General features: G+C 36.4%; 1 protein-coding gene across 2 annotated transcripts in view; it reads right to left on the bottom strand.

Annotated features, from left to right (window-relative positions):
- Nucleotides 1–1,429: 1,429 nt before the first annotated feature.
- The window catches only part of MMRN1 (multimerin 1), a 63,865-nt gene continuing 39,764 nt past the window's right edge, over nucleotides 1,430–25,530 (bottom strand). For both annotated transcript variants that reach the window (XM_045791930.2, XM_045791935.2), the window contains exons 5-9: nucleotides 23,774–23,896; nucleotides 22,231–22,404; nucleotides 15,043–17,031; nucleotides 3,754–3,906; nucleotides 1,430–2,286 (exon numbers count right to left, since the gene is read on the bottom strand). In XM_045791930.2, the coding sequence (XP_045647886.2) occupies nucleotides 1,865–2,286; nucleotides 3,754–3,906; nucleotides 15,043–17,031; nucleotides 22,231–22,404; nucleotides 23,774–23,896 (2,861 nt within the window). In that variant the 3' untranslated portion in view covers nucleotides 1,430–1,864. The remainder of the gene's footprint in view (nucleotides 2,287–3,753; nucleotides 3,907–15,042; nucleotides 17,032–22,230; nucleotides 22,405–23,773; nucleotides 23,897–25,530) is intronic.

Genomic DNA, 25,530 nt, shown 5'->3' on the forward strand with positions numbered 1-25,530 from the left:
GGTCAAGTTTTATCAGGCTATAGTTTGAAATCTTCTCTTACCTGATTATTATGAGTTTCCTACATGTTCTTGCATGTTAATTCCTTTTTACAACTTGGCAGTCTACTGAATGTGTATACTAGAGTTTGCTTAACCATTCATCTCTTGCTGGACGTTTAGGTGATACCCAGTTTTTGGCTATCGCAAATAAAGCTCCCAGGAGCATTCATGTATGAGTCTTTGTATGGACATAAGGTATCAAGTTTTGGCAAATCTGAAATCTTTCCAAGCTTCTGCTGTAAGAAAATACCATTTTCACCTTCTAGACTGGCAATATTTAAAAAACTGTGAATTTTGATGAGCGTGTATAGGGGATAAAGAATACTCTTTCGCATGAGCGAAATGGGACTCTGGATAGGCACAAACTTTTCAGGCGTAATTTGACAGTACTTATAGAAATGAAAAAAAGAATATGCTTATCCTTTATTCCAGAAACTCCCCAGAATTTGCTGTAATTGCTTCTGTGTGCCTCAGTTTCTCAGCAGTGGAAAGAGGATGATAATACGTAATGTGTATCTCATAGGTTTAATATGTATTTCATAGGATTATAGTGAACATTCAATAAATTAATTCATGAAAAATGCTTGGCATGCCAAAATTCTTTTTCATTATTATTTTCACTATGACTTACAGGAACCTATTCTCCAGAAATGCTTTATCAAATATGTAAAAAATGTACATTTAAGGGTGTTCATTACCATAATATTATTACAATAAACTCTATAATCTAAAGAGATTATTACATAAATTGTGGTAGACCTGTTGGGGGCAGTACAGACAAGTTGTGACAGGCGGGCCAGACAGGAGGAGACCTGTGATAGAAGGAGACCTGACCTGGGTCTAAATCCTGCCTCAGTCCTTGCTAAGTTGTGGAGCTTGGTCCATTCCTTAATCTCTCAGTGTCTCCGTTTCTTTGGCTGTAAAAATGATAACACTAATACCCACTTTATAGTTTTTATGCAGAATCAGTGAGATGTTACAGGTAAGTTCCTTAGAAGAGAATCAGGACACGTTCACTATGTAAATCATAGTATTACTTTGGAAGGTTATGTGCGCTTTATAAGAATATGAGCAGGCCCGCATGTGCTACTCTGGAAGGATGCTCATTAGACGAAGCCTTTATTTTTTTCCCTGTAGATATCGTATAATGGGTGCAGGTAAAAGATCCACTTATATACGCTTAGACGTAGATGTAAATGTTCAACCATTTGTCAATTATTACTTTAGCCTCTTATTACAGGCAGATAACAATAGTTAAGCATATTTCAAGTTTCAAATACAACTTTCTTAATTTTGATTAAAAATGAAAATTTTAACATATACAATTGATCAACCCAATAGTGTAGAGTAAAAATCAAAGTTAAAACAACAACAACAACACTTTGTGGTCTTTGAGCAATTTATTGGAATTGTGATTTTAGGAAATAGATGTTATATATTTATATACATACTGATAACAAGAGGTAAGCATTTTATTGGAAAGACTACTGTGACTGACAAAACTGCATGATTGCCATCTAGTCAGATTACATTACATTAAAATGACTTAACATGAGAGAATAAGAATTGTTATGTTCACAAATGCACTTTGTTTTCTCTGCCACTAAATCTCTTCAGGAGCAAGAACTTCTCTGCATACAGGTTATCCAAAAGTTATTCAAATAATCTTATGACATAAACAACCTTACAGCCTTACTCAGATTAAAAAACAAGCTGATTTTTGTTTCATGTAGAAAAGCCAAAAACAGAGCAGATGTGCAGGCAAAGATAAATAAAAACACTGGCTCCTTCTCAGGAAAGGTGATAGTCTGTCTTTCATCCTAATTTATGTACGGTATAACAAGTAACCACTAAATGTCGTAGCAGGGGGAAATTTGGCGGGAATTGTTCCTTTTACAAGTCGCAACCACACTTCCTGCCCATAATTTAATTCTAATAAAGCGTCCCCAGTTAAAACCCTGTCACAGCGTATTTCACCGTTAATATTCTCAGATTCAAACGCAAGCTTGTCTCTTCCATCAACCACTAAAAATCCAGAGATATGGGCACTAAAGGACTCAATGGTATATTTAAACACATACACCCCAAGATAAGGAATTCTGAATTTTCCAGTTCTTGGAGTATACGAAGCTCCATAATTAACGTCCAAATTATTAAATAGGATAGGACCAGGCGCCGTCATTCCATACGTGTGAGATGCAAAAAATGCCACCATCGGTGCGTATCTGTAAGACCCTTTGGAAAAATCTGTTAGAGGAAAAAAATGGAGTCAGTTTTCATGTTTTTTTTTTTTATCAGGTTTTGTTTTTCCTCATTTCTTTTTTTTTTAAAGATTTTTAAATTTTATTTATTTATTCGACAGAGAGAGAGACAGCCAGCGAGAGAGGGAACACAGCAGGGGGAGTGGGAGAGGAAGAAGCAGGCTCATAGCGGAGGAACCCGATGTGGGGCTCGATCCCACAACCCCGGGATCACGCCCTGAGCCGAAGGCAGACGCTTAACCTCTGTGGCGCCCCATGTCTTTCCTCATTTCTTTATCATTTTATCGAGTTATAAAAAGAGGTAGCAGAAGGAACAAAGGTCATTCATCAGATTTTTTTTTTAACGAGGAAATAGATGTTTGCACGCTTGCCTCTTCTCTTGGTTGAATTACCTGAAATCATTTGCTCTCTGTGAGCCTCAGTTTCTTCATTCAGACCAAGATAGAATGATAATAGCACTTGATATATTCCTCATAGACATGTCTCAAAGATTAATTTGCATGTTGCTTTGATCTCTCCAGAGATAAAGGAATTCAAAGCACTCTATGATTATTATGGTATGCCAGAATGTTTTAAAGCCCCTTGCAGGAATTGAAGCTGACATGATGTAGAAACAATTTTTCCAGCACCTTGTCAAACAGTTTCTAGAGGCTAAAACGGAAACCAAACGAAGTCATATGCACTATAGAGAAGTAGACAAAAGCAATTTTCTATGTAATTAATGCCAAACGTACTTACAAAGGCTGAGATTCAAATAATAGACTAAAAAATTTACTCTTCGCTATGCAGCATATTATTAAGACAAGCCTGATTTGAAATATGTTTTTGTGGTCATTAAAGAAAAAATATTTTAAATGCTGCACACATTTTTTATATAAAAATCGGAAATGATACACTCTTGAAGTTAATTTATAATGAACAATACCTATGAAGGTAAATGGACAAAAAAAAATGTGTTTTGTTCTACTCAATACATTTGAGCAGGTTCTAAAGTCCTCACCCAGTCAAAATGGCACTATTAGCTTACTATTGTAAGCTATTGTCTTCATGGAAGACACGCTGCTAATTACTTTTTAAAGTTTCATTTAAATGATCATATGTGATATTAATCAAAGGTATATTTCTTTACCAACTTGTTTGAGGAGAAAGAGTTTATACTAATTAGATATATGCATCTTTATTTTTCTTTTAAGATGTCCGGGGTGGGGGGGGGGGAAGACTGCCTCTCATATCAACACTGAAAATGTCAACGAATGTACATCAATAGGGATTTACCTGGCCGACATTTCCACTCATAAATCATGTATGTTACTCAGGAAGTTTCAGAAGTAAAAGGAAGTAATCCTCACATGAGTCCAGATTAATCCGGTTTAAATATTCATTGGTAAATTTTTTCAACAAGTATTTTTGTTTACGATAGCGAGCAAATCCAAGGACGCATGCCCTTTCGTACCTGGAGCTAACGCGTTTTCTTGCACCAGCTTGACCGTGCAGTTGTCGCCCGTGAAAGGATGTCGGCAAGCGCAGACAGAGCTCGCTCTTCCATTTATACACGTGCCCCCGTTCTGGCATGGGGACCTGCTACAGTCTGAATACTCCTCTGTTACTGAAAAAGAATCAAGATAGTGACCTATTTTCTCGTAGATCTTATAGTTTGCAGCAGAATGGGAAAAAAGCTGGAAGAGAAGTAAGAAAAATGGGTCCCTAGGCCCAGGCTGGCTGCCAGTGTAGTCACAGGACTTAATACAAACCTCTTAAGTCTCTGAGCTCTTTCTGCGGCTTCTTTGAAGTGGGGATCATTCTATGATAGTCAAAGTGGGGATAATCCGTTGTATTTCTTTGTGTGAAAATGTTAAGATTTTGGTCAAGTGTAGAACAGAATAGGGTATCTGGACACAGTTTATATATATTTGGAACTGATACGTGATAAAGGTAATATTTCAAATCGTTGGAGAGGAAAAATGTCTATTCATTACAGGTTGCTAATATAATTGAATATTCATAAAAACATACTTTCCACATGTACAAAAATACTAAAGGTAAAAAAAAAACCCAACAATCCATATGATTGTATTACAATGAAATGAAAGTAATATCTTTGTAGAGCTTTAAAATTTTGGAGAACTCAAAGCAAAACAAAACAAAAAATCCAAAAGCCATAAGAGAAAAATCCTGACATTTGACCACCTAAGAATTAAAACACATTTGCAATGAATGTCACCATTATTAAGTTCAAAGATAAGTGACAGATTAAGAGAACAATGTCTTGACAGACACAAAGATCTAATGGATAATATCCATAACATGAAAAGTTCTGACCAATCTTAAATTTTGTGGAAAAAAAAGTGAAACATGGGCAATTGATATGAACTGGCCAATTACTGAATGAAAACCGCAAAAGTTCATTAAAATTTTTAAAGCTTATTCAACTTCACTACTAATTAAGGAATAATACATTTTCACCACCAACATTTTTATATCAGGTGCCAACATTCAAAACGATAGAAAATATTCAGTTATGAAGAAAATGGGCATTCTCATGCAATGTTAGTTAGAGCTTAAATTGCTAGAACCTCTGAATGAACAATTTAATCATATTTATCAGAATTAAAAAGGTTCATTTGCTCAAAGCCAGAAATTTTTCCCGGCCCAATATATACTCCAGACACACTTGCTTAAGTATACAAAGAGAATTGTTAAAAAATGTTCTCTATGGCATAATTTGCATTAGTGAAAAATTGTAAGACACCTAAATGACCACTTCATAGTTAAATAAATTATAGGTATCTTTTCCCTAAGGAATATTAGACAGCAGTTAAAGAATGAGATAGATCTCCCAACACATTTGATTTACTGAAAGCAGCAAGCTCCAGTTCACACATTAACTATAGAATAATTTTAATTAGCTAGAAAACTTAAAATTATGAATATGCTTATAAACATAATACATAATTATGTAAACACAAAGGTTGGGGAAGGATACATTACAGGCCACAGTTACCACTATGGCGCCATCTTGTGACAAAAGTGTAAACAGTTTACAATTCACTCATTTCCAATCCCGTTAATGATTTTTATAGGGTTGTTTGGTTTAACAGTCTTCTCAAGAAGTGAGATCTGTAAATGTTTTATATACATTATGTTTCATATTTAAATAATTCAAATTCACATAGATTGTGACTAAACTACTTGCCTGTATTAGAATTTTTTTGCAAAGAAAATATATGCAATTAGAAATCAGTTTACCTTATTTTGATATATTCTCTGCAATATTTCATAGACTATTTTGCTTACTAAGATACATATGGAAAATATTACATACATGCAATACCTTTTCAAAAATGTTTCAAACTGGCCTGCATTTCTTTAACATCTTTTCTCGACCAGGTGAATAGGTTCTTAAACCCTTCTATTTACTGTCATCTACCATTCTAAAACCTAGCCCACTACTTCCTAGCTTTAAAAACCTCAGCGATTCTTTATTACCTTAGAAATGTGAATTCTTGATGTCAAAGCACTGGCTTCATTTGTTTTCACATTTTCTGAATCTAACACAGTGATCGACTCACAGGGTGGTGGTCAATTACCGTGTTTCACTAGGAATAAATCAACTGTGCAGTGGAGCTGGGGGGACATTGAATTATTTATGCAATCTGATTAGCTCTATAATTCTCATTTTCCTAGATGGGAGAATGTACTCTTACCTGGAGACTCTGCCCCTTGCATGAATCAGGGATCAAACAAATGTACTTTTTTTGTATTGCTATTGGCACTACTGTGATTCTATATGACCAAGGCCTTTGCCTTCTATTTAATGTCTAGGATGCACCTTTCATATTCCATTACCTCTAGGAATGGTGTTTCCTTGTTCTCTTTGAGTCGTTTCAGAGGATGCCATTTGCCCTTTATTCCGATCTCTTTGCAGGGTCATTCATCTGGAGGAAAGGTTCACTTGAGTTTGCTTGGGGCCTGCTATCTCCTATCGTTGTAGTAGCTGGAACTTGCTGAGAATACACATGGTTTGCGTGTTGGGACATCTCTCATGCTCCCATTGAGTTCCTGTTCAGGGTCCTTGGCACACTGGTCTGCACCTGCTTCCATCGCTTGTGTTTTAAGTTCCTTTCTTGCCTTCTTTGATATTTTAGCTATCTCTGGTCTCCAAGTCCCTTACTAAATAATTCACATTATGATACATAAAATTATGCCCATGGCTTTCAGAACTGGATATATTAGGATAGACTCTAATCAGAGCAGGCTACAGTAACAATCGCCAGTTATGATCTTATACTGAAATGAAATGACCTGATACTTCTGTTAACATTATATTAGCATGAAGTAGTCATTGTCTATTTTTGCATCTGTATTACATTGTGTCATAACAGGTCTTCTATGCCCTGATGTCACTGACATTATCTAAAATCTTATGTTTATTTAATTCATGTTGGCATGAATCTGCAATTATTATCAAGAATTACATTGATCTTATTGGACTTATCATCTGTCCATAGAAGCTGTTCTTTGTTCTAATTCTGCATACAATGTCTTAATGAACTCTCCCAGCTTCATCATTTCCAATTTTATGTGTTCATCCCAGTCACTGATAAAAATACTTAATGGTTCAGTGTCGAGCACAGAGCTTTATAACAACTGAGACTGACTGGCATTGATTTATCAAATTGAAACTATTTACATTTTAATATACAATCAGCTAAAACCTACATCATCCAACTTACATTTTTTACTTTATTACTAAAATACTTAGAAAATGGTTCGGTACCTTTATAAGTTCCTGCACATATTTGTGCTCAAAAGGCGTGTTTTTGTTGAATTAACAACAAAAATCAGACCCCCCAGAAAGCATAATTTTCTTTTTGAAATCTTCTCTCACCCCCATCAATAGAATTAATTACGTTAATTCTCTTAATTATTGTCAGGTGCTCAGAAGTTCTCGGGTTGAACGTATCACACTCCACTGTAATTGCTCCCATGTCCTGACTTCCAGTTAGACTGTGAGCTCTTGCGAAGTCAGGGCTCGGGTCCTCCACGACACTTCGTGTCACTACTAACTAGCACAGTGCCTGACATACCAAGTGTGAAAATGTCTTTTCAAAGATGAATAAACAAGCACAGGGTGATGCCGAAGTGCTGAATCACTACATTGTACATCTGAAACTAATATAATACTGTACGTTAACTACCTGGAATGAAAATAAAAACTTAAAAAAAATAAAGGCGAATAAACAAATTAATGAAAGATTGAGTAGAAGACAACATTCTTAATCCAACACTCTATCCCTTCTCCACAGTTCTCAAAGACCAGGTAGAGTTTGATGCTATGATGTCATTGGCATGTTTTTCTAGAGACATGGAATCTTCTCAAGCAAACTTCCCACAGCTTCTCTCCTACCTGGGGCTTCAGTAACTCTTAAACTCTTTCCAGCCCATTTATTTTCTTTGGTAGAGGTCAGTGCAATTTGTTGAACAGTTCTGCCAACTCAACATTCTACTGTCTTGTGCAAATGGCATAACTAATCTTTCAATATTCATTTCCCTGCTCTGAACATGACTAAAATTCCTGTGCCATTGTCTTGGAATGTTTCATAAGCTTCAATTTGTTCTGGTCTGTTCTTTCTGGACCCTAATATGTGCTCAAGTTACACTTTCCTATTAATCCTACTTCTATATTTCATAAATGTTCACGTTAAATTTGAACTGATTGGAGAGCTCCTTACATTTTCAAAAGCACTCTGCCTTTGCTAATATTTGCCATTCCTTGTTATAATTATTTGCGTAATGTATGAGGCCCATCAGAAGAGGGAGTGTGTTGAATTTACCGCTCTGTCCACTCAATCTTTCTCAGGACTCATTCAACACATACTCAATAAGTATTAAATGGATAAAATGAAGTGGCATATTATAGAGACTGCCTTCTCCTTCATTCGTATTTTTATGTATGTTTTATATAATGCTTTATATATTTTATTTTTATTTTATTTAGTATTTTCATTGCTTAGTCCTGTTTCATCATCAAGATCTTATTTTTTCTTTCTTTATTTTAACAATAACATTGCAGAGGGCAGATAACCCTGATCTCTGCTTGGAGCAGAAAGGAGTTTCCAACAGATTAGTGAGGAAACCTAGCATTGCCTCTGGGCCAGTTTGTCATACACATTGTCAAACTCTTTATATACAAGTCCACTACACAACTTTGCTCAAGGTAACATGTCCACACAACATTAGGACTTTATTTTTCATCCCAATTCCAATGCTCTCTAAAATGATTCCTTCCACTTATGGATACATTAACTGTCAGCACTATACTGTGTCCTCTTATCAAAATTGTTCCTATCAAATAAGGTTTATCCTCCCATTGTTCTAAACTCCATATGTTCCTTTCCAACAATTTTAAGAAATGTGAATATTTGTTTATATGAAATTTCCAAATTCATTGTTCTAACTACTCATATTTTGTCCATTGGTGTATAGATGGATGGAAATATTGTTTTCAACCATCTTTACAACTTTTCCTTCAAATTATGTTTCTATTTTTGTTCTTTATAAATCACATCTGTTGTTCCTGATACTGTTTCTGGGATCTTTTTTCTCAGCCCTTCAAATATAATTTTAAAGCTCATTTAATCATATCAGCAATCTTTACCAAATGTATTAGTCCTGTACCAGATTTACTCTAAGCTTTGTCATTAAATCATCATTCATTTATCTTAAGTCATGACCTAGGAAATGAAATGTTTTTATGTTATATTACCAACTCTTTTTACCTTTTTCTTAAAAGTCATAACCTTTAATCAAAAGCACTATTTAAAAAATGACAAATACATTAAAATATGTTCAAATCATTAGTCATTAGGAAAATGCAAAAGAAAACACAGTTAGATAGAACTAACACCTATGAAAACAGTAAAATAAACAATATTGACAATGCCAAGTATTGGTAAGGTTGTGGAGCAATTCTCGTACATTACTAGTGGAAATGGCAAGTGCTTGGCCATTACTTATAAAATTAAAACTCTGCTTATTTATAAGCAAGCTATGCTATTGCTATATATTTATTCAAGGGAAATGATAACTTGTGTGCTCACAAGAACCGGTGTGTGAATGTTTACAGCAGATTTATTCATAATCACCCCGCACTGGAGACAACCCAAATACCCTTCAACTGGTAAATGGATGGACAAACTGTGGTACGTCCATGCAGTGGAATGTTACTTGCTAATAAAAAGGAATACATGCAACAACATGGATGAATCTCATAGTATACTATGAAAGAAGGCAGACTGAGAAGCTGAAGTATTCGCCTTTCATTTATAAAAAATTCTGGAAAAGATAAAACTGTGAGGGATGACAACAGACCACACTTATTGCGAGGGACTGGGAGTGGGGGTAGGGTCTAACTACGAAGGTACATACGGAAATTTCAGGGAGTGGTGGAAATGTTCTCTGTCTTGACTGTTGTGGTGATTACATGACTGCATTTGTCAAAACTCACAGACTGCACATCCCTCCACATCCCTGGGTCTTATCACTCTTCTTTTCTCCTTCAGTGATCTCTCTCTCTCTTTCCCTCTTCTCTCTCCTGCTTTCATCAAATATAGGAAATCTCCACGTTTTTATCTTCTGGTCTTTTCTTTTTCTTTTCTATCTAGTTTGCTTTTGTGTCCTCAAATATCACCTTTGTGCAACTAAATTCCAACTTTTATCTGCAAAGCATCTTCTGGTTCCAAGCCTACATTATTAACTAACTTATGGACTTTCCCATAGACATAATAGATCTTTAAACTAATGTGTCACAGACTAAACTTCTCTTCCTGTAAACATTTGTCCTTTCTCCTTAACATTCCTATTTCCATTCAATCAACTTCCTATCAGGGATGCTTTATTCAAACTTTGGTATTTTCTTCATTCTAAGGATTCGTATTTTCAATTAGCTGTTTTCTACTAAATAAATATTCACATTTAACAGGCACGCCCAGCCTCCATTTTAGTCCTGTCTCTATCACCTAGTTGAGATCTTCATTTATTCATGCCAGAGCTGTTATAATGATTTTCTACCTGGTCTGTCTGAAGAACTCAAACTTAATAATGCACATACATAATTAGCCATATTCCTGCTTAAAAATTTTTGTTACCAACAGAATAAATCTGAACATAGTACACTCAACACAGGATGTAAATGGCTGATCGAATGAATATTCAGTCCAAATCTACCTCTTACGTGATATTTGCCCAAACATCCAGTTCTCGATAAGAAACTCAAACCTTATAATAATGAAGACATAGAACACTTATTTAGTGCTTAGTATACATTTGGTATGTTTCTTTCACATTCAAAATAGTTTTATAACAATGCAATGTTCCTAAGCACATGAAAAATCAAAAACATTAAAAATACATAAAACACAACAACCACCAAATATCCCATTGTTCTATAGGTACATCCTCCACTATCAACGTTTGTTAAAGTAAAATTACAATTTCTGAGCCAGAGCCTCGCTTTCTTTTCCTTTATATTCCCAGTTTCTTGTCCAGCTCATGATTTTTCCAACAACTGACACCTTTATTGATATCCAGACTCTTATTTTTTTTCTCTTTTAAATTCCTTATATCCTCAGCAATGATAATTTTAAAAAGTTGTATTTGTTACACGACCAAGTCTTATGTGGAATGTAATCTTTCTTAAAAGGAGTAGTTAAAGGGGCAATTATGAATAAAAGAGGTTTATTATGAGAGTTAAGTATATCTGGTAAATATTGGGATTATTGGTCGCAATAAGAAGTCGGTGGTCTCACGAGCAGCAGGTGCTCGTCCTCAGTCCTGCCGCCGATATGGATGCGTTACGGCAGGACTGAGCTCCTCGTAGAAGGCAAGCAGCCAAACGCTCTCTGCAGGGACGAGTCTGCCAATTGTTGTACAAACAAATCTTCAAAGATGAAATAAAACCCTCCTAGTGTCTATGGGAATATTGTTTAGACACAAATCAAATATTTAGTGATTCAACCGGAACAGTTGATCTGCACTGGCCTAGGAGGAATCATAATTAACATCACTGAATGTGGGGGTGCCTCACAAGAAGTGCTAGGGATGAGGACTCTGAATTTTGCCCTTCTACCGCATCAGTCAAAAAAAAAGATTGTGTGAATAATTGATGGTCACTCCCCATGACAACTGCCTATCAGCCATATTGCAGAAAAATCCAAACGGAGAAGTAGCACCTTTACTTCCTGGTAAGTACAGAAATGAACGGCAGTATTCGGATCCTCAAGAAGGGAAACTCCTTCGGAGTATCGATTCTGGCCACCTGGAATATCCATATATGGCCAGGCTCTGAGATAGATCTGATGCACTGAACAGAAGCAGAAGGAAGAGAAAGGCAGGTGAACATACTCCACAATCTCGTTGCGTAGACTGGTTAAGGACTGAGCCTGAGTCCAACAGACAAGGAGCCAGGCTCTATCACTAACTAGTTGCATGACCTTAAGCAGAATAGGTCAGTTCATGTCTCTGAGGGTTAGTTTGTCTTCAAAATAACAATAATGATAGCTACTTCCTAAGTATCGTTAAATGAGCTAACATATATAGTATAGTTTGTACAGAACCTATGATATAGTGTTAATAAGTAGTATCCAATATTATGTTATTATAATACTGCTATTATTAGGCTTCAAAGGAAGTTACCAGTATTAAAATTAAATTTTAAATACTAAATTCATAGGATTTTTCATTCTATTAACTGCACTTATTATTCTGCAAGTGATAGTGGCTCTAATCTAATATTACTGTGAGATTCATAAAATGATGATAAATTATCTTCTGATGTTAGTTATGTAGGGGAGCAATCTGGCTACATGGTATTTATAATATAATAGCAAAGGTCAAAGGAAATATAGTCTAATTTAGCCAGTATGCCAGTGTGTCTCACCCCTGGTATGAAACAGGGTTATCAGGTGAAGTAGTTAATTGCAATTGGTTTATTTATTCCTTTTTTTTTAGAGAGAGAGAGCATGAGCAGGGAGGGGGAAGGGCAGAGGGAGAAGGAGAGAGAGAGACGCGTAAGCAGGATCCATACCCAGCACAGAGCCTGAAGGGGCTTGATCTCACCACCCTGAGATTATGACCTGAGCCAAAACCAAGAGTCAGGCGCTTAACCAACTGAGCCATCCAAGCACCCCACAGCTGGTTTATTGTTACAGGAGACCTCAGCCTGAGTCTACTGGTTTTACCACCACGCACAGACTTTACCAGCTCAGCTGTCAACGAATGCCATCAGTTTCATGGCCCCTAGAAGCCGGCTTAGTGAGCGTGCATATCCACACGCCTACTAAAAGGGTCCTACACATCATGCTGCTGGTCCTACGTATAGTGACTATCCACCCAGTTCACGAAATTAGGCCAATATATCTTTATTGCCCTGACATCGTTGGCTATCTTTCCTGAAGTAAAGAACTTTAAATTAATTATTAATTTTGGTAGAGAGGTCTAGAAAAAATTCTACTTCCAGTAAATAAAGGAACAGGAAACAATTTTATCAAGGCATCGTTGAAAAAAAAGAGAATCAGAACTAAGTTAATTATTAGCCCATTAAGTTTAATATTGAGTCAGTTGCTATACAAATATCTAACCACAATTTTTATAAGCTCCTAACATGTATTCTTTATACCACAAAAATTTATAAGTTCTTGTGTTCTTTTAAAGCTTTTACCTCAATTAATTCTGAAGCTATTTAAATTTTATATTTACTATATAGATCCAGGTATTTTTTGGTTTAAGAAAAAAGTATGACATGATTTGCCTGGTGTATGATCGCATGTGCTGGAGTAGAGCTTAACTGAAACTCATTTGCAATGTCCACAGGGAGACCAAGGATTGAAATAAAATGGCAAGAGAACAACTTATTGTTTTTCCAAAATTATTATAAGAACATCTTGTATTGAACTACTACACCTTTCTCTAGGAAACACGAACGTCTAAATCATTTGTTCTGTGATTCCACATGACAAGATTAGTCTTCCTGGGTCAGACGAATTGCAAGCAAGTCATGAATAAATACAATAATTTAAGTGGTCAAGAAACAATTCAGCTTTGTATTATTCTGTGAGTTTTAATATTATCAAAACATTCAGAGATTAAAGATGGAGTCATATTAGGTCAGGACAATGATCACTCTTTCGTAATTAGAAAGCAATAAAATAAAAGAATTCATCAAGTTGGGCATATAATTTAATAGCAGACTCATATGAGAGGAACACTGTCATTTCTTTTAGTAAGAATCAGTAGCTATTCTTCCGCCTTCCTCCCAAATTTATGCTTCTCTTCTGGTGTTTACATCTGCGAATGATCCTGCTACCCTCTCATTTCCCAAATTCAAAACTTCAGAGTATTCTAGGTCTTCTCCCTCCCCAAGTGCCATGCATTCAGGCCGTGAACAGCTCATGTTTTTGACAATAATGCGCTCTGCAAAGTATTCCTACTAATGAGCTCAGCAAAACACCCACCACAATCCCATCACTTAAAAGGAAGAAACAGAGACCCAGAGAGGTGGATTTGCTTAAGGTTACAGAGAAATCACTGAACAACTGGGACCAGAATCCTGATTTTTTGTTCCTTGGATCATTGATTTTCTCATTCTCCTGCTGTTCCATTAATTTTGCTTCCGCAACAAGTTTCACATATGTGCTCTGTTTCAGCTTCCTCTTCCTTAGATCTGGCTCTTACTGCCCTGCTAATGCTGCCCTGACTGGTATCTCTAATTTCATTCTTTGCGGATGTGCTCTATACTCCTGCTAGCTTCATGCCTCTGAGATATAGTTCTTACCATACCCAACCCTCTGCTCCAAATTTGCAAAGACCATCTTACAAAACCGTATCAAAATGCCTTAGTGTTAAATAAATAAATAAATGCCTAGTGTTATGATCTGAATGCGTCCACACACAATTTATATGTTGAAATTCTAAACCCCAAAGTTGGTGATATTAGGAGGCGGGGCCTTTGGGAGGTGGAGTCCTCATGAACAGGAACAGCGTTCTTTAAAAGAGACCCCAGAGAGGTCTCTCACACTTTCCATCTTGGGAGAACACAGCAAGAAGTCACCAGCTGTGGCCCTGGAAGAGGGCCCTCACCAGAATTTGACCATGCTGACACTCTGATCTTGGACTGTCTAGCCTTCAAAACTGCGAGAAATACATTTCTGTTATTTGAAAGCTACCCCAGTCATTGGTATTTTGTTACAGCCGCCCAAATGCACTGAGACACTTAGTTTGGCATTCGTGGCTTGCTGTGATATCCCCAAATTGGATTCATTCATTCTGTCACTCAACAGACATTTACTGAGTTCCAGTTGCCTACCAGACATTTTGTTAGATAATGCCAAAATGAATGAGACTCATTCATTCATCCAGAAGCTCATTATCTAATAGCTTTCCTTAATTACATATGAAAGCGAAAATGTTCTACAGGGGCAAATTTGGTCATATTATAGGGTCATGTCAGAAAAAAAGTTAAGAAACATGTAGACATATATTTACACTATAAGCACTTGAGGCCTAATTTACATAGGATGGGATCAGATTCAAGTGGTCCATCAGCGATCTTTGAATTTCTTAACTATTTACCCAAGTTTAAGAAAGTGCCTTTTATGTCTTATGGTCTTATTAAACCCCACACATCTACTAAATACCCTTTAAATAGAAAGAGAGATTAAAAGTTATTATTTCAGCAATTGCTTACCAGGAACTAGAACGTTGTCTGTGTTTCTTTGGGTCCGGCCTATCAGGACAGTGGTAAGATTCACTGTTGGTTTTTTAAGTGAATTGGGTTTCTTCAGTATTGGTTTTATTTGCTTCTGAGACTTGACAACATTGGCAAGGCTATCAGACAGTGTTCGATTTACATACCAAGTTAAATTAGATACGGCAATCTGAGTTTTTATCTCAATTATTGATTCCACAAATTCTGTCAGACGTTTCTGAAGAAGCGGAAGATCAGGTAGGGAACTTTCTATCTGCTTAGGTATGGTTGCATTCAGTTCTGAGATACGTGTAGAAGCATTATGACACATGAGTAAAACTTCAGATAGAGTTTTGTTAAGTGAAGTGAGGTGAACTGAGAGGTGGATGGATTTTGCTTCCAGAGCCTTAAATCTGGAAGTTAGTACCTGCAGTTGAAGAGCCTGGTCTCTTTCATTTGTAGTCACACTGCCTTTTTTTAGTGAAACATAATAAGGTATGATTGTCTTGGTCACTTTAGTCTCAATATCTTGCAACCTAGTTTCAAAATTTTTGGAACTCTTTGTGGTTGAGAGTATTTTTTCCTCCAAATAACTCATATTTTGCTGGTACTTTATGACTTGGGAAATGGTTTCATTGAACATTTGATAAATCCTTTGAAAGCTGGACTGACTTACTTTTTCATCCTTAGGAATATCTGCAAGGACCTTGGCAACTTGCAAAACAAAGTTGTATCTCTGATTGTCATTGATCAACATCTGAATGGAATCATTCAAGCGTTGGAATTGAGGAATAAATGTCAAAATAGTTTCCATATTTTGGGTACATTTGTGATGGACTTCGGGATTATACTTTATTGTATTTAAAGTCTCTTTCAGCATGTAGTTATCTTGAATGAAATCAACAGCATTATTTATAATAGTCATTGTCTTATTTAGGCCATCTTCCATTTCTAAGGCATATTCATTGATACGTCTGTCCAAGGCATCACTACGACTCTGTACTTCATTCCTCAGTGAGTTGTGTCTTTTTGAAAGTTCTTTGATAAGAATATTTAGACTGTTGACAGCACTAATCAGGTTTTCCACTTTTTTCTTTATAGCTATTGCTTCTTTTGGTGGTTCTTGTATCACTGTCTCTCTAAACGGTGCTGCCTGTTCAAGCAAGGGTTGAAGGATCTCCATATCGTAAGTCAAATCATTTAGCTGCTCATTCATTTTATCCATCTTATTGTCCATTGGAAAGAGAACGTCAGCCAATGTTTGGTTTAAAACTTGTAAATTCTCTTCTGTGTCCTTAATTTGAAATTTAAAATCATTTCTGCACTTGGATAACATGTCTTCACATTCACCCCTGATAGATTCTTTCTCCATCTCCAAAGCAACTGTGAGATTGTTAATCTTGCTGTCTTGGATGTGCAAATCATCAAACATTTGCAGCATCATCAAACCGTGCTTCTTTATAGTCTCATGTAGAGCGGACACGTACTCAGTGACATTACCGCTGACTGATTCAGCGGTTGGAACGCCCCTCTGATCTGATACTCGTTCAGTTGATAAAAGCTGCTCATGTACTTCCTTCATTTTGGAAAGAGTCTTGTTGAGGGATTCATAATACAAAATGCTCCGTGAATGTTCCTGTTCTAAAGCACCTTCTAAATGAGTCTGCTTTGCTTCTAGTTCTTTAATAGGCTTTTCACATGTGAAAGTCATTTCTTGCCTTATATTCACAATGTGATTTTTTAGATCCAGTACGTCAGTCAAAGTGGGCCTGTTTTCTGGCATTAAAACAGACTTTTGCTGGACTGTTATTGAAACCACAGATTCATTAACCTGTTGAATTATTTGTCTGGTGTTTTCAAGGTCCTCTGATAAGCTGGATACAGTCTTGAAGAGCTGTGCTATAGTCTCTTGCATGTCATTTTGAAAAATTTTAAATTGCTCTCTTACTATGTTCTTTACCAGATCATTAATGCTTTTGGATTTTAGACCTAGAGAAAGAAATATTAAACAATAAATGATATATGATTTTAACTATGTAAACTTTAGATATCTCTAAAAAGATAAAAAGTTTGAGACTAAGCACTAATAACACACGATAATAAAAATACTTCTTCACTACACTTACGAAATTTTAAAAATTACTATAGTTCATAGAAGGTGATTACCTTCTTAACTGATAAGTCTGAGGGGAGAGATCAATTGTGGTGTAGAACATACCAGAACCATAAACAAAAGACGTGAAGGAATTGCTACTGACTTCAGTTAATAGATCCTCGTATCTTAAGAGTCTAAGTCTAGTCGTATTCTGGTACGAAAATAAATGGCTTTGGGCCTTCTGGCTCAATAAATAATACTTGGTGTTATCTCATGACTATGTTATTAGGTTGCTGGTAATTAGGTGTCAGGGCTTGTGTTTTGAGCTCATAAAAACTAATAAATTGACTGCAGAGAAGAAATTTAATGAAATTCCCAAATGAGGAGCAATATGAAGTAATAGTCACAAGATTCAACAATAGTTTATATCAACAATAAAATAACAATGAGAGGTTTGGGGATCACAAAACAAAGTCAAATGAAAATAGGGGTTCAAGATGTACCTCGATTATCATAATATGACATTAATTCTTAACAAAAATAAGAAGAAACTCGCCTCTAATGAAACACATATTAGTATTTCCAGTTTTAGAAAGCATAGACTGATCATAAATCAGAATTACGGACAGCTCTAAAAGTAGCATTAAAAAAAGAAAGGAAAAGGGTCTTGAAGTACTCAAAACTCAGAACTATTCAGAAGAGGAAATTAATATTTAAAAATGGAAAAAAACCAACCCTGCTACATATAAAAACAGAAAATGGGAAAAAATAAAACATATGGTTGAGGTGTATTTATAGTACATAGCTATGAAGCACATACAAATGGAAGCTATCTCCACTCAAATCCAAACAGTAGATAATGACTGTCATATGAAATACCAGCAACACACTACAAAGTATTTGAACAGGAAGGTCTGCACAACTGTGAAATGAATTATGGCTGTCATGAAGCCTATTTAAGAAAGATAATTGTACAATAAAAATATTTAGTCTCTACATGTCTCTATTTTGTAAGCAAGTTTTAAAAAGTATCTGAGATGCAGGAGAAATTTACATAAAAAGTATGTAAAAGATCAATTATAGCAAATAGAATGATGTATTGTTTGAGCATCTAGATATTAATCTGATAGAAAGACAAAGCTGTAAATGCTGTTTACATGAATAAATATTTCCCTGGAGGGGCGCCTGGGTGGCACAGCAGTTAAGCGTCTGCCTTCGGCTCAGGGCGTGATCCTGGCGTTGTGGGATCGAGCCCCACATCAGGCTCCTCCACTATGAGCCTGCTTCTTCCTCTCCCACTCCCCCTGCTTGTGTTCCCTCTCTCGCTGGCTGTCTCTATCTCTGTCGAATAAATAAATTAAAAAAATCTTAAAAAAAAATATTTCCCTGGAAATCCTATAGCCTACAGGTCAATATTGCTAATTGATCTTTAGGGAATAGTACTTCCAGAGTAAAAAAATATATATATTTTTTCCATTTCCAAACATAGTGAAAACTGAAATACATTTTAAAGTCCAAAAAATATAAATAACTGAAAATCAATCTGTATATAATGGAAAAAAATAGTAGAAATGTAAAGTATGGGAACACTAGATAATGACACAGCACCAAAGTACTAAAGAAAGGCTAAATTAATTAGAAAAGTTAAAGCAGTCACAATTAGGATAAATTATACTGAAACAGTCCTAGCTTTTAGCATGAATAATCACACCACAGGCTTTTAAAGTATTTTTATTTTCTAAATTTTACTTAGCATTTAACCGGTTATTCATTTGCACAACAAATCTTCATTGAGTGTATTTTATATTCTACACATAAAGTAAACTTTGGAAAATGAGATTTCTGATACTAAAAGTAGAGTATGTTAGCTTCACTGGGTGTAAGGTGCTACTCGATAGCAAAGTTATTTTTATTGCACCTCCCACAAGATCATTTAGTCATTTCCTGTCAGTTAAAATTGTCTTAAATTTTCATGACAATTTGATGAAATACAATAAAATACTTAAGGTTAGGCATCAGACCTTCTTGGAATTTATATCATTTTGACCTTAAAGTGTTTTTCAAGATTGAAAAGGTAAAATTAAACAAGTGTAATTGAATTAATTAATTGTGAACAATAAAAATAGCTATTTAAATTCAGCTAACAAAAAACTATGTGATCTGGGACTCCTGGGTGGATCAGGGGGTTAAGTGTCTGACCCTTAGTTTTGTCTGGGGTTGGGATCTCGGGCTGTGAGATCCGCTCAGTGTTGGGCTCCGTGGTCAGCACAGAGTGCTTGAAATTCTCTCCCCCTCTCCCTCTACTCCTTGCCCCCACTTTTGCACAAGCAAGCATGCTCTAAATGAATAAATAAATAAATAAAAATTTTAAAGGCAAAAAAACCTATGTGATCAGAAACTCAGAATAAGAATGATAGGTAAAAGAACTGTAAATAGGTAAAGTGTATTTCCGCCTTTGATCAAAGTAACTAGGAAAAAAGGAACAATGAAAATGGAAATTAGGAGGTTCTTCAGCTACTATATATATTTTTTAAGATTTTATTTATTTCTTTGAGAGAGAAAGAGAGACAGCGCATGAGCAGGTGGGAGGGGCGGAGGGAGGGAAAAGCAGACTGCCTGTGAAGCAGGGAGCCGGATGTAGGACTCGATTCCAGGACCCCAGGATCGTGACCTGAGCCAAAGGCAGATGCTCAACCTGACTGAGCCACCCAGGGCCCTTTTTTTTTAAATCTTTATTGGAAAAATATACTGGGTAAAGGGTAAAATCACAGCAGTGTCTGAAAAGAAATCAAACAGACTATTAGCTTTAAAAACAGATAATGTTTCTGGAAAAGGAGCTTTTCAGATAACATTTCTATAATTTGTTGCTAAAAAATTGTCTGCACGAGAATCTGATTTTGCAAATACATATCAAAGTGCTTTATGTCAATACCTGTGTGGGAATATAATTTTAACTCTATTTGATTCTGCTTCATGTGACTCACGTGCTTCTACTTCCTAAAAAAAGATGACATTGTGTTTGGTGGCTTGATACGTATGATATCAGACATGTTGACGTGCCCCTCTGTGTTTGTGACTGTAGCCTATTCATAACATTCAGGTACCTCTTAAGGAATTGGGACATTTGATGTCGAATGGTCTCTGTGGCTACTAGTAGATAAGCCGTGTTCCTCATCCTGGTTGTAAAGTAAGCAAGAGAAGAGGTTGTGGTTTTGTTAGGCAAGTACAGTGCCATGGGGTGAGTTTGGTTTTTTTACCTGAACGGACATTCATTAACTACAAGCTCTCTGGTTTTCATAACTGATTATGCTTAGCATACAACTAACGCCTCCAACTGAGGGGAGAATTTTGTTGTTGTTGTTATGAGTGTATGCTTTTTTCCTGTGTCACTACTAGAATCTTTGTTAGTAGTTTCACAAAAAGCTGTTGACAGGCCTAATTCTCTCTAATTCTCTTTGGTAATGATAACCAAATTTTTCTAAACAAATTTCATTATGGCGGTTATAGTCAATTATATACTGTTTCTATTTGACTTCTTTCACATGTTATTACTTCAGGGAAAATATATTCCTTTCTCATGCTTGCCAATGGTAAGTTCGGCCATGGGAGACATGACAGAAATGTAGGGCAGGGCTTTCCTTCAGGAGCTTAACAGCATCAATTACTTACATAATTTTAAAAAAATCATGGTTGCTGCCACACTGGTAGATGATACAGAAACCTCTACCTTGTCTTTTACCCTGTGAATCACAGGTGAAAAAGAAAGAAAAAATAACGTGATAGATATGGGGTTATACAATGAGTATACTTTAATGTATAAAACGAAGTGGAAGGGATCACTAATCCTGAAATTTGGAAACATACAATAGACCCAGAGAATTGAGATATTCCTAGTGACCAAATTACTTGCTAGAAAATCCATGTCCTCCTTGCAACCCCTTTGCCTAATTAATTCCTCCTGATCCATAGCCTATTAGCTGAGATGGTTTCTTTTTGTAGAGGTCTTCCCTGGCGCCCCTAGATTGGATTTGTTGAAACTATCAATGGTCCCATTGCACCCTGTGCATAGCACTACCACGGCGATGGCTCACTACCCACAGATCCCTGTGGTCGGCAGACTGATGCCGCTCCACTCAACGTGTCCACACCCTAATTTTCTGAACCTGTGAATATGTTACCTCACATGGCGAAAGGGCCTGGCAGATGTGATTAAGGTTAAAGACCTTGAGGTGAGGAGATTATCCTGGATTATTCAGGTCTGTCCAGTGAAATCCCTGAGCCCTTAAAAGAGGAAAAGGAAGGTAGAAGAGTGGGCTTGAGACATGCCATGAGGACTCAACAGTGTTGCTGGTTTTCGAAGATGGAGGAATAAGGCCATGAGCCAAGAAGTGTAGTGGGCTCCAGAAGCTGGGACCAAGCCTCAGTTTACAGCTATCAACAAAACAGGACCTCAGTCCCACAACTGCACAAAAATGAATTTTGACAACTGGAATTAACAGGAAATGGATTATCCTGTAAAACCTCCAGAAAGGAATACAGCCTGCTGTTTAAAGAGCACAAAAGTTGGGCGAAGCTGATTTACATTTATAAAGAAATTATAATTTCTATTACCTGAGATGTCTTAGGATATATTTTATTGATTATACTCCATAAGCTAGATAATTTTCTGGGGTAACAACACACTTTAGGTTTAACCTCAATATCTTCATCAATATTATTAAGACAACCATATATTTGTGCCTTGATAATCCTTTCTTAACCTCATCTTTATCTTGAACTGGAAACCACAATGGAAGTAAATTAAGTACGGCTCATTTTAACTATAAAGAAATACAAGTGAAGCTGTAACTAGTATTTAATGAAAATAAATCAGATGAGATATTGGGTAAAAGATTTGACTCTACAGTACAAAAAAATATTTAGATGTTTCAAATTCTTCCAGAGATTGAGTTACAAATAGCTTATTCCAAAAATATAGTCTTAGACTTTTATACCACCCAACCTAAAGCAAAGATTCCAAAATGATATGAGAGAAGATAAATGAGTCATTCACCTCTTGTCTTAACTGAATGAATATTTTACTTTACTTTTACCTTTTAGAAAAGATTGAAATTCTCTGTCTTTATCTTCATGGATTTTCCCTTCTAGGGAGGAGTACGTGTTCCTTACATCACTCACAGCCAAAGAAATATTGTCAATCTTCTTCTGGAGAAGGGTCAGTTTCATTGCCTGGTGGTTCATCTGCTCAGTCATCTTTTGTGTCACTGCTGCATGTAGAAGAAAAGAATACGTATATATGTACACACACACATATATATACACACACACATATATATACACACACACATACATATAATACCATTCAAACATCATTATTCAAATATCATGATAGGTTTAAAGGTAATTCAAATAAATCATGTTTGTACTATATATTTGAAAATATAGACTAAATGGCAGCCTGAATTTTACACTAAGGGTGAAAATTTATAATATATAAATATATAATATATAAATAAAAAATACATATACATATAAGCATTTATAATATATTAGATTTCTAAAATGTTTTAATTTTCCCAGAATCTTCAGTCTTTTTTTTTTTTTTTTTTTACTTCAAAGAGTTATTGTTACATTCTTAAGAGATGAAAACACTGAGGGACAGAAAACCTAAGTAACCGGTTTGAGGTTGCAGAGCTAATATCTCACCTCCTGCTTTCGAATCCAATTACAGAATTAAATATGTGTGGCTCTATATATGTGTGTGGTCGTAGCTGTAGTCTGAGGATTTTAATCTTTACTGAGGTGTTCTTTAATGAGTGATAAAGATTCAGATTTAGTCTGATCGCTTCATATAGCAATGATACTTCCCATGCTTTTTTGCACGCACTTTAATAATTCAAGGAGGATTTTATAGTATCTTATGAAGATACTGAATTCCAATCCCTTTATAAAAAAATGTACAGTTTCTGTGGTATATTCACCTTCATGCCCCCCAAGTCCCATTTCTCAATTTGAGTGCCCTATTTAGTATGACTAGATCTGTGGCAAACACAGAGACGTTTTCAGCAGTAACCAACCTTATGTTTCTAAGAGATCAAGTCAGGCCTAAAAGAAATGGTAAAATACTTATGACTGGAAAGATGAGAAGATATGTGGCTTGCCAACTTTGGATCAACATGAAGTTCCTGTTGATTCTTAGAATTCTTTTCTCTAGTCAATGATCCATATCCTTGGTGATCTCTTACCCCTCCGTGCAAGGGAGCCTTTTAGCTCCTTCAAATGATCACATCATTCCTTCCCCCTCAAGATGCTTCCATGACTGCCCTCTTTGGAGGACAAAGGTTTGACCTTACTTTGGAAAAAACTGTGATTTCCTTGCAACTAGGATAACAGCATTTTTAATCGTCTTTTGTGTTTGCACGCAGAGCTTCAAAAGTATACGTAGCCCCTTCAGGCTGGGAAGCTACAGCCTTCCACGGTTTCTCCCAACGTGGGCCACCAACAGAAAAGGATTGAGGGCTCTGCTAATGTGTCACCCCCAAACATTTGACAGCCGAGTGATTTCTCGTTTGGAAGTTGTTATAAATAGTGTTGACAATAATTGGGTTAGGGATGTTAGTAATTACAGTCTGCGACCTGGGTCACCACAGTCTTGCTGCTGCGGCTGGGGCTGCTGCTGCTGCGGCTCGGCTGTCCCCCTGCCCACAGCGCCGTGACTCTCAGCCTGGCTGCTCTGTATCAAGTGCTGCTGTTCCTGGGCTAGAAGAACACAAAAAGAGAAGAGGGCGAGTTAAGCATTGGGACTGCCTCATTTTTTCCAGCCCTTCGGTGATGTGGCTGCGGTTCATTTTCCCGTGCACCGAGGCGTGATGGTCTGCGAGCACTGCGGAGGGAGCTGCCCCGCCCCCATCCGGAGGGCAACGTGCCAGCACGTTGGAAGCGCAGGACTCTAATTCCGTTTGGAAAAAACAAAATTATTCAGGTCTCCTTTTAGGCGAGAATGGATGGTAGTTTGTGGCTACTGTGCAAACTGGAGGACGTACGCTGCCTGCATAATCGAGGGGACTTTAAAACCAGCTGTGTTAAGAGCGACCGTGGCTTTCTAAGCGGACTGCCACAAAGGCTTGTTTAACAACGTAATTTCCAACTGGTGTCTCCTCGGAAATAAGGGAGAGCTACAGGTTCCTCACTGAAAGAGTATCGTTTAAATAAATGGGTTGTTCCCAGGTTTTTAGGAAATACCCAGACTCAAAACATAAGGACTACCGGTAAAAGTAAACTATTACATGCATGGCAAATCTTAAGGGGATCAACTGGTAAAATCAGGGAAATTTCAGACAAATAGAAATTCTTATAAAATAAGTCTTCTCTGTTAAAGAATTGATTCCCCTTTCCCATGAATCAAGTAATATTTTCGATGGAAATAGAGTTTTTCATTGGAGAAAACAATTTAGAGTGAAAATTTATTAAAAATATTGAACACATCACGTAGGGTAGGCCTGTAATGTGTAGACTTTTAATAAACAAATGTATTCATTGAAGTCTGCATATCAGACATGAGAAAACAAGTGTTTGGTGTCTAACTCTGCTTCTTCCCATGTGAAATTACGTACCAATAAAACTGTCTCTCTGGCCCTTGTTAATTATGCTCCCTAAGGCATATGTGCCTGTGACAATAATTCTAAAGGATCTCTACTCCATGGAAAGAATAATGTATTTGGTATTAATGTGAGTTAGTCTCTACTGTTAGATTGAATTTTTCATTGCTTTTCTTCAGGGCATTGAGCTAAACTAACGAATTTCCATTCATGTTCAAGGTTTTTGTTCTGATATTGCTTTTTTTTTTCTCTCCACTGTATTATAGAAAGTTCTGTATAATTGTTGATTTATTTGGAGGAAAACAATCTGCAGCTTGGGGAAATTATACTTATTTCAGGGCTACATAAGTGGCAAAAAGTGTTAATTTTCTCTTAGGTCCTAGCAATAAGGTTCCTTTAGCCTAAGTTCAAATTAATTCATATAAATACATCTATTAAATAATTGCATAGGTTTTAATCAATTTCCTGTTTAGATGATGTACAGGGCATTTTTCTACCAGCTAAAATCTAAGCCTACCTAAGAGGGTAACTAGAAAGTGAAGTGATGGTTCTCAAACCGGGGTTCCTAGATCAGCAATATCAGCATCACCTGGAAACTTTCTTTTATGGGTACTATTCTTTTTTTTTTCCCCACCTGCAAACTTTTGAAAATACAACTTCTAGGCCCCATCCCAGACCCACTAATTTAAAAAAGTCTGGAGTGGGGCAGTAATTTGTGTTTTAACAAACTCTGCTGATGTTTCCAATGCACACTGAAGTTTGAGAACCACTGGAATAAAGCATCAAGATAAATCT

The sequence above is a fragment of the Ursus americanus genome, chromosome 8 (genome assembly GCF_024610735.1).
Source record: "Ursus americanus isolate L20-20 chromosome 8, mUrsAme1.1.p, whole genome shotgun sequence".
Classification (NCBI taxonomy): domain Eukaryota; kingdom Metazoa; phylum Chordata; class Mammalia; order Carnivora; family Ursidae; genus Ursus; species Ursus americanus.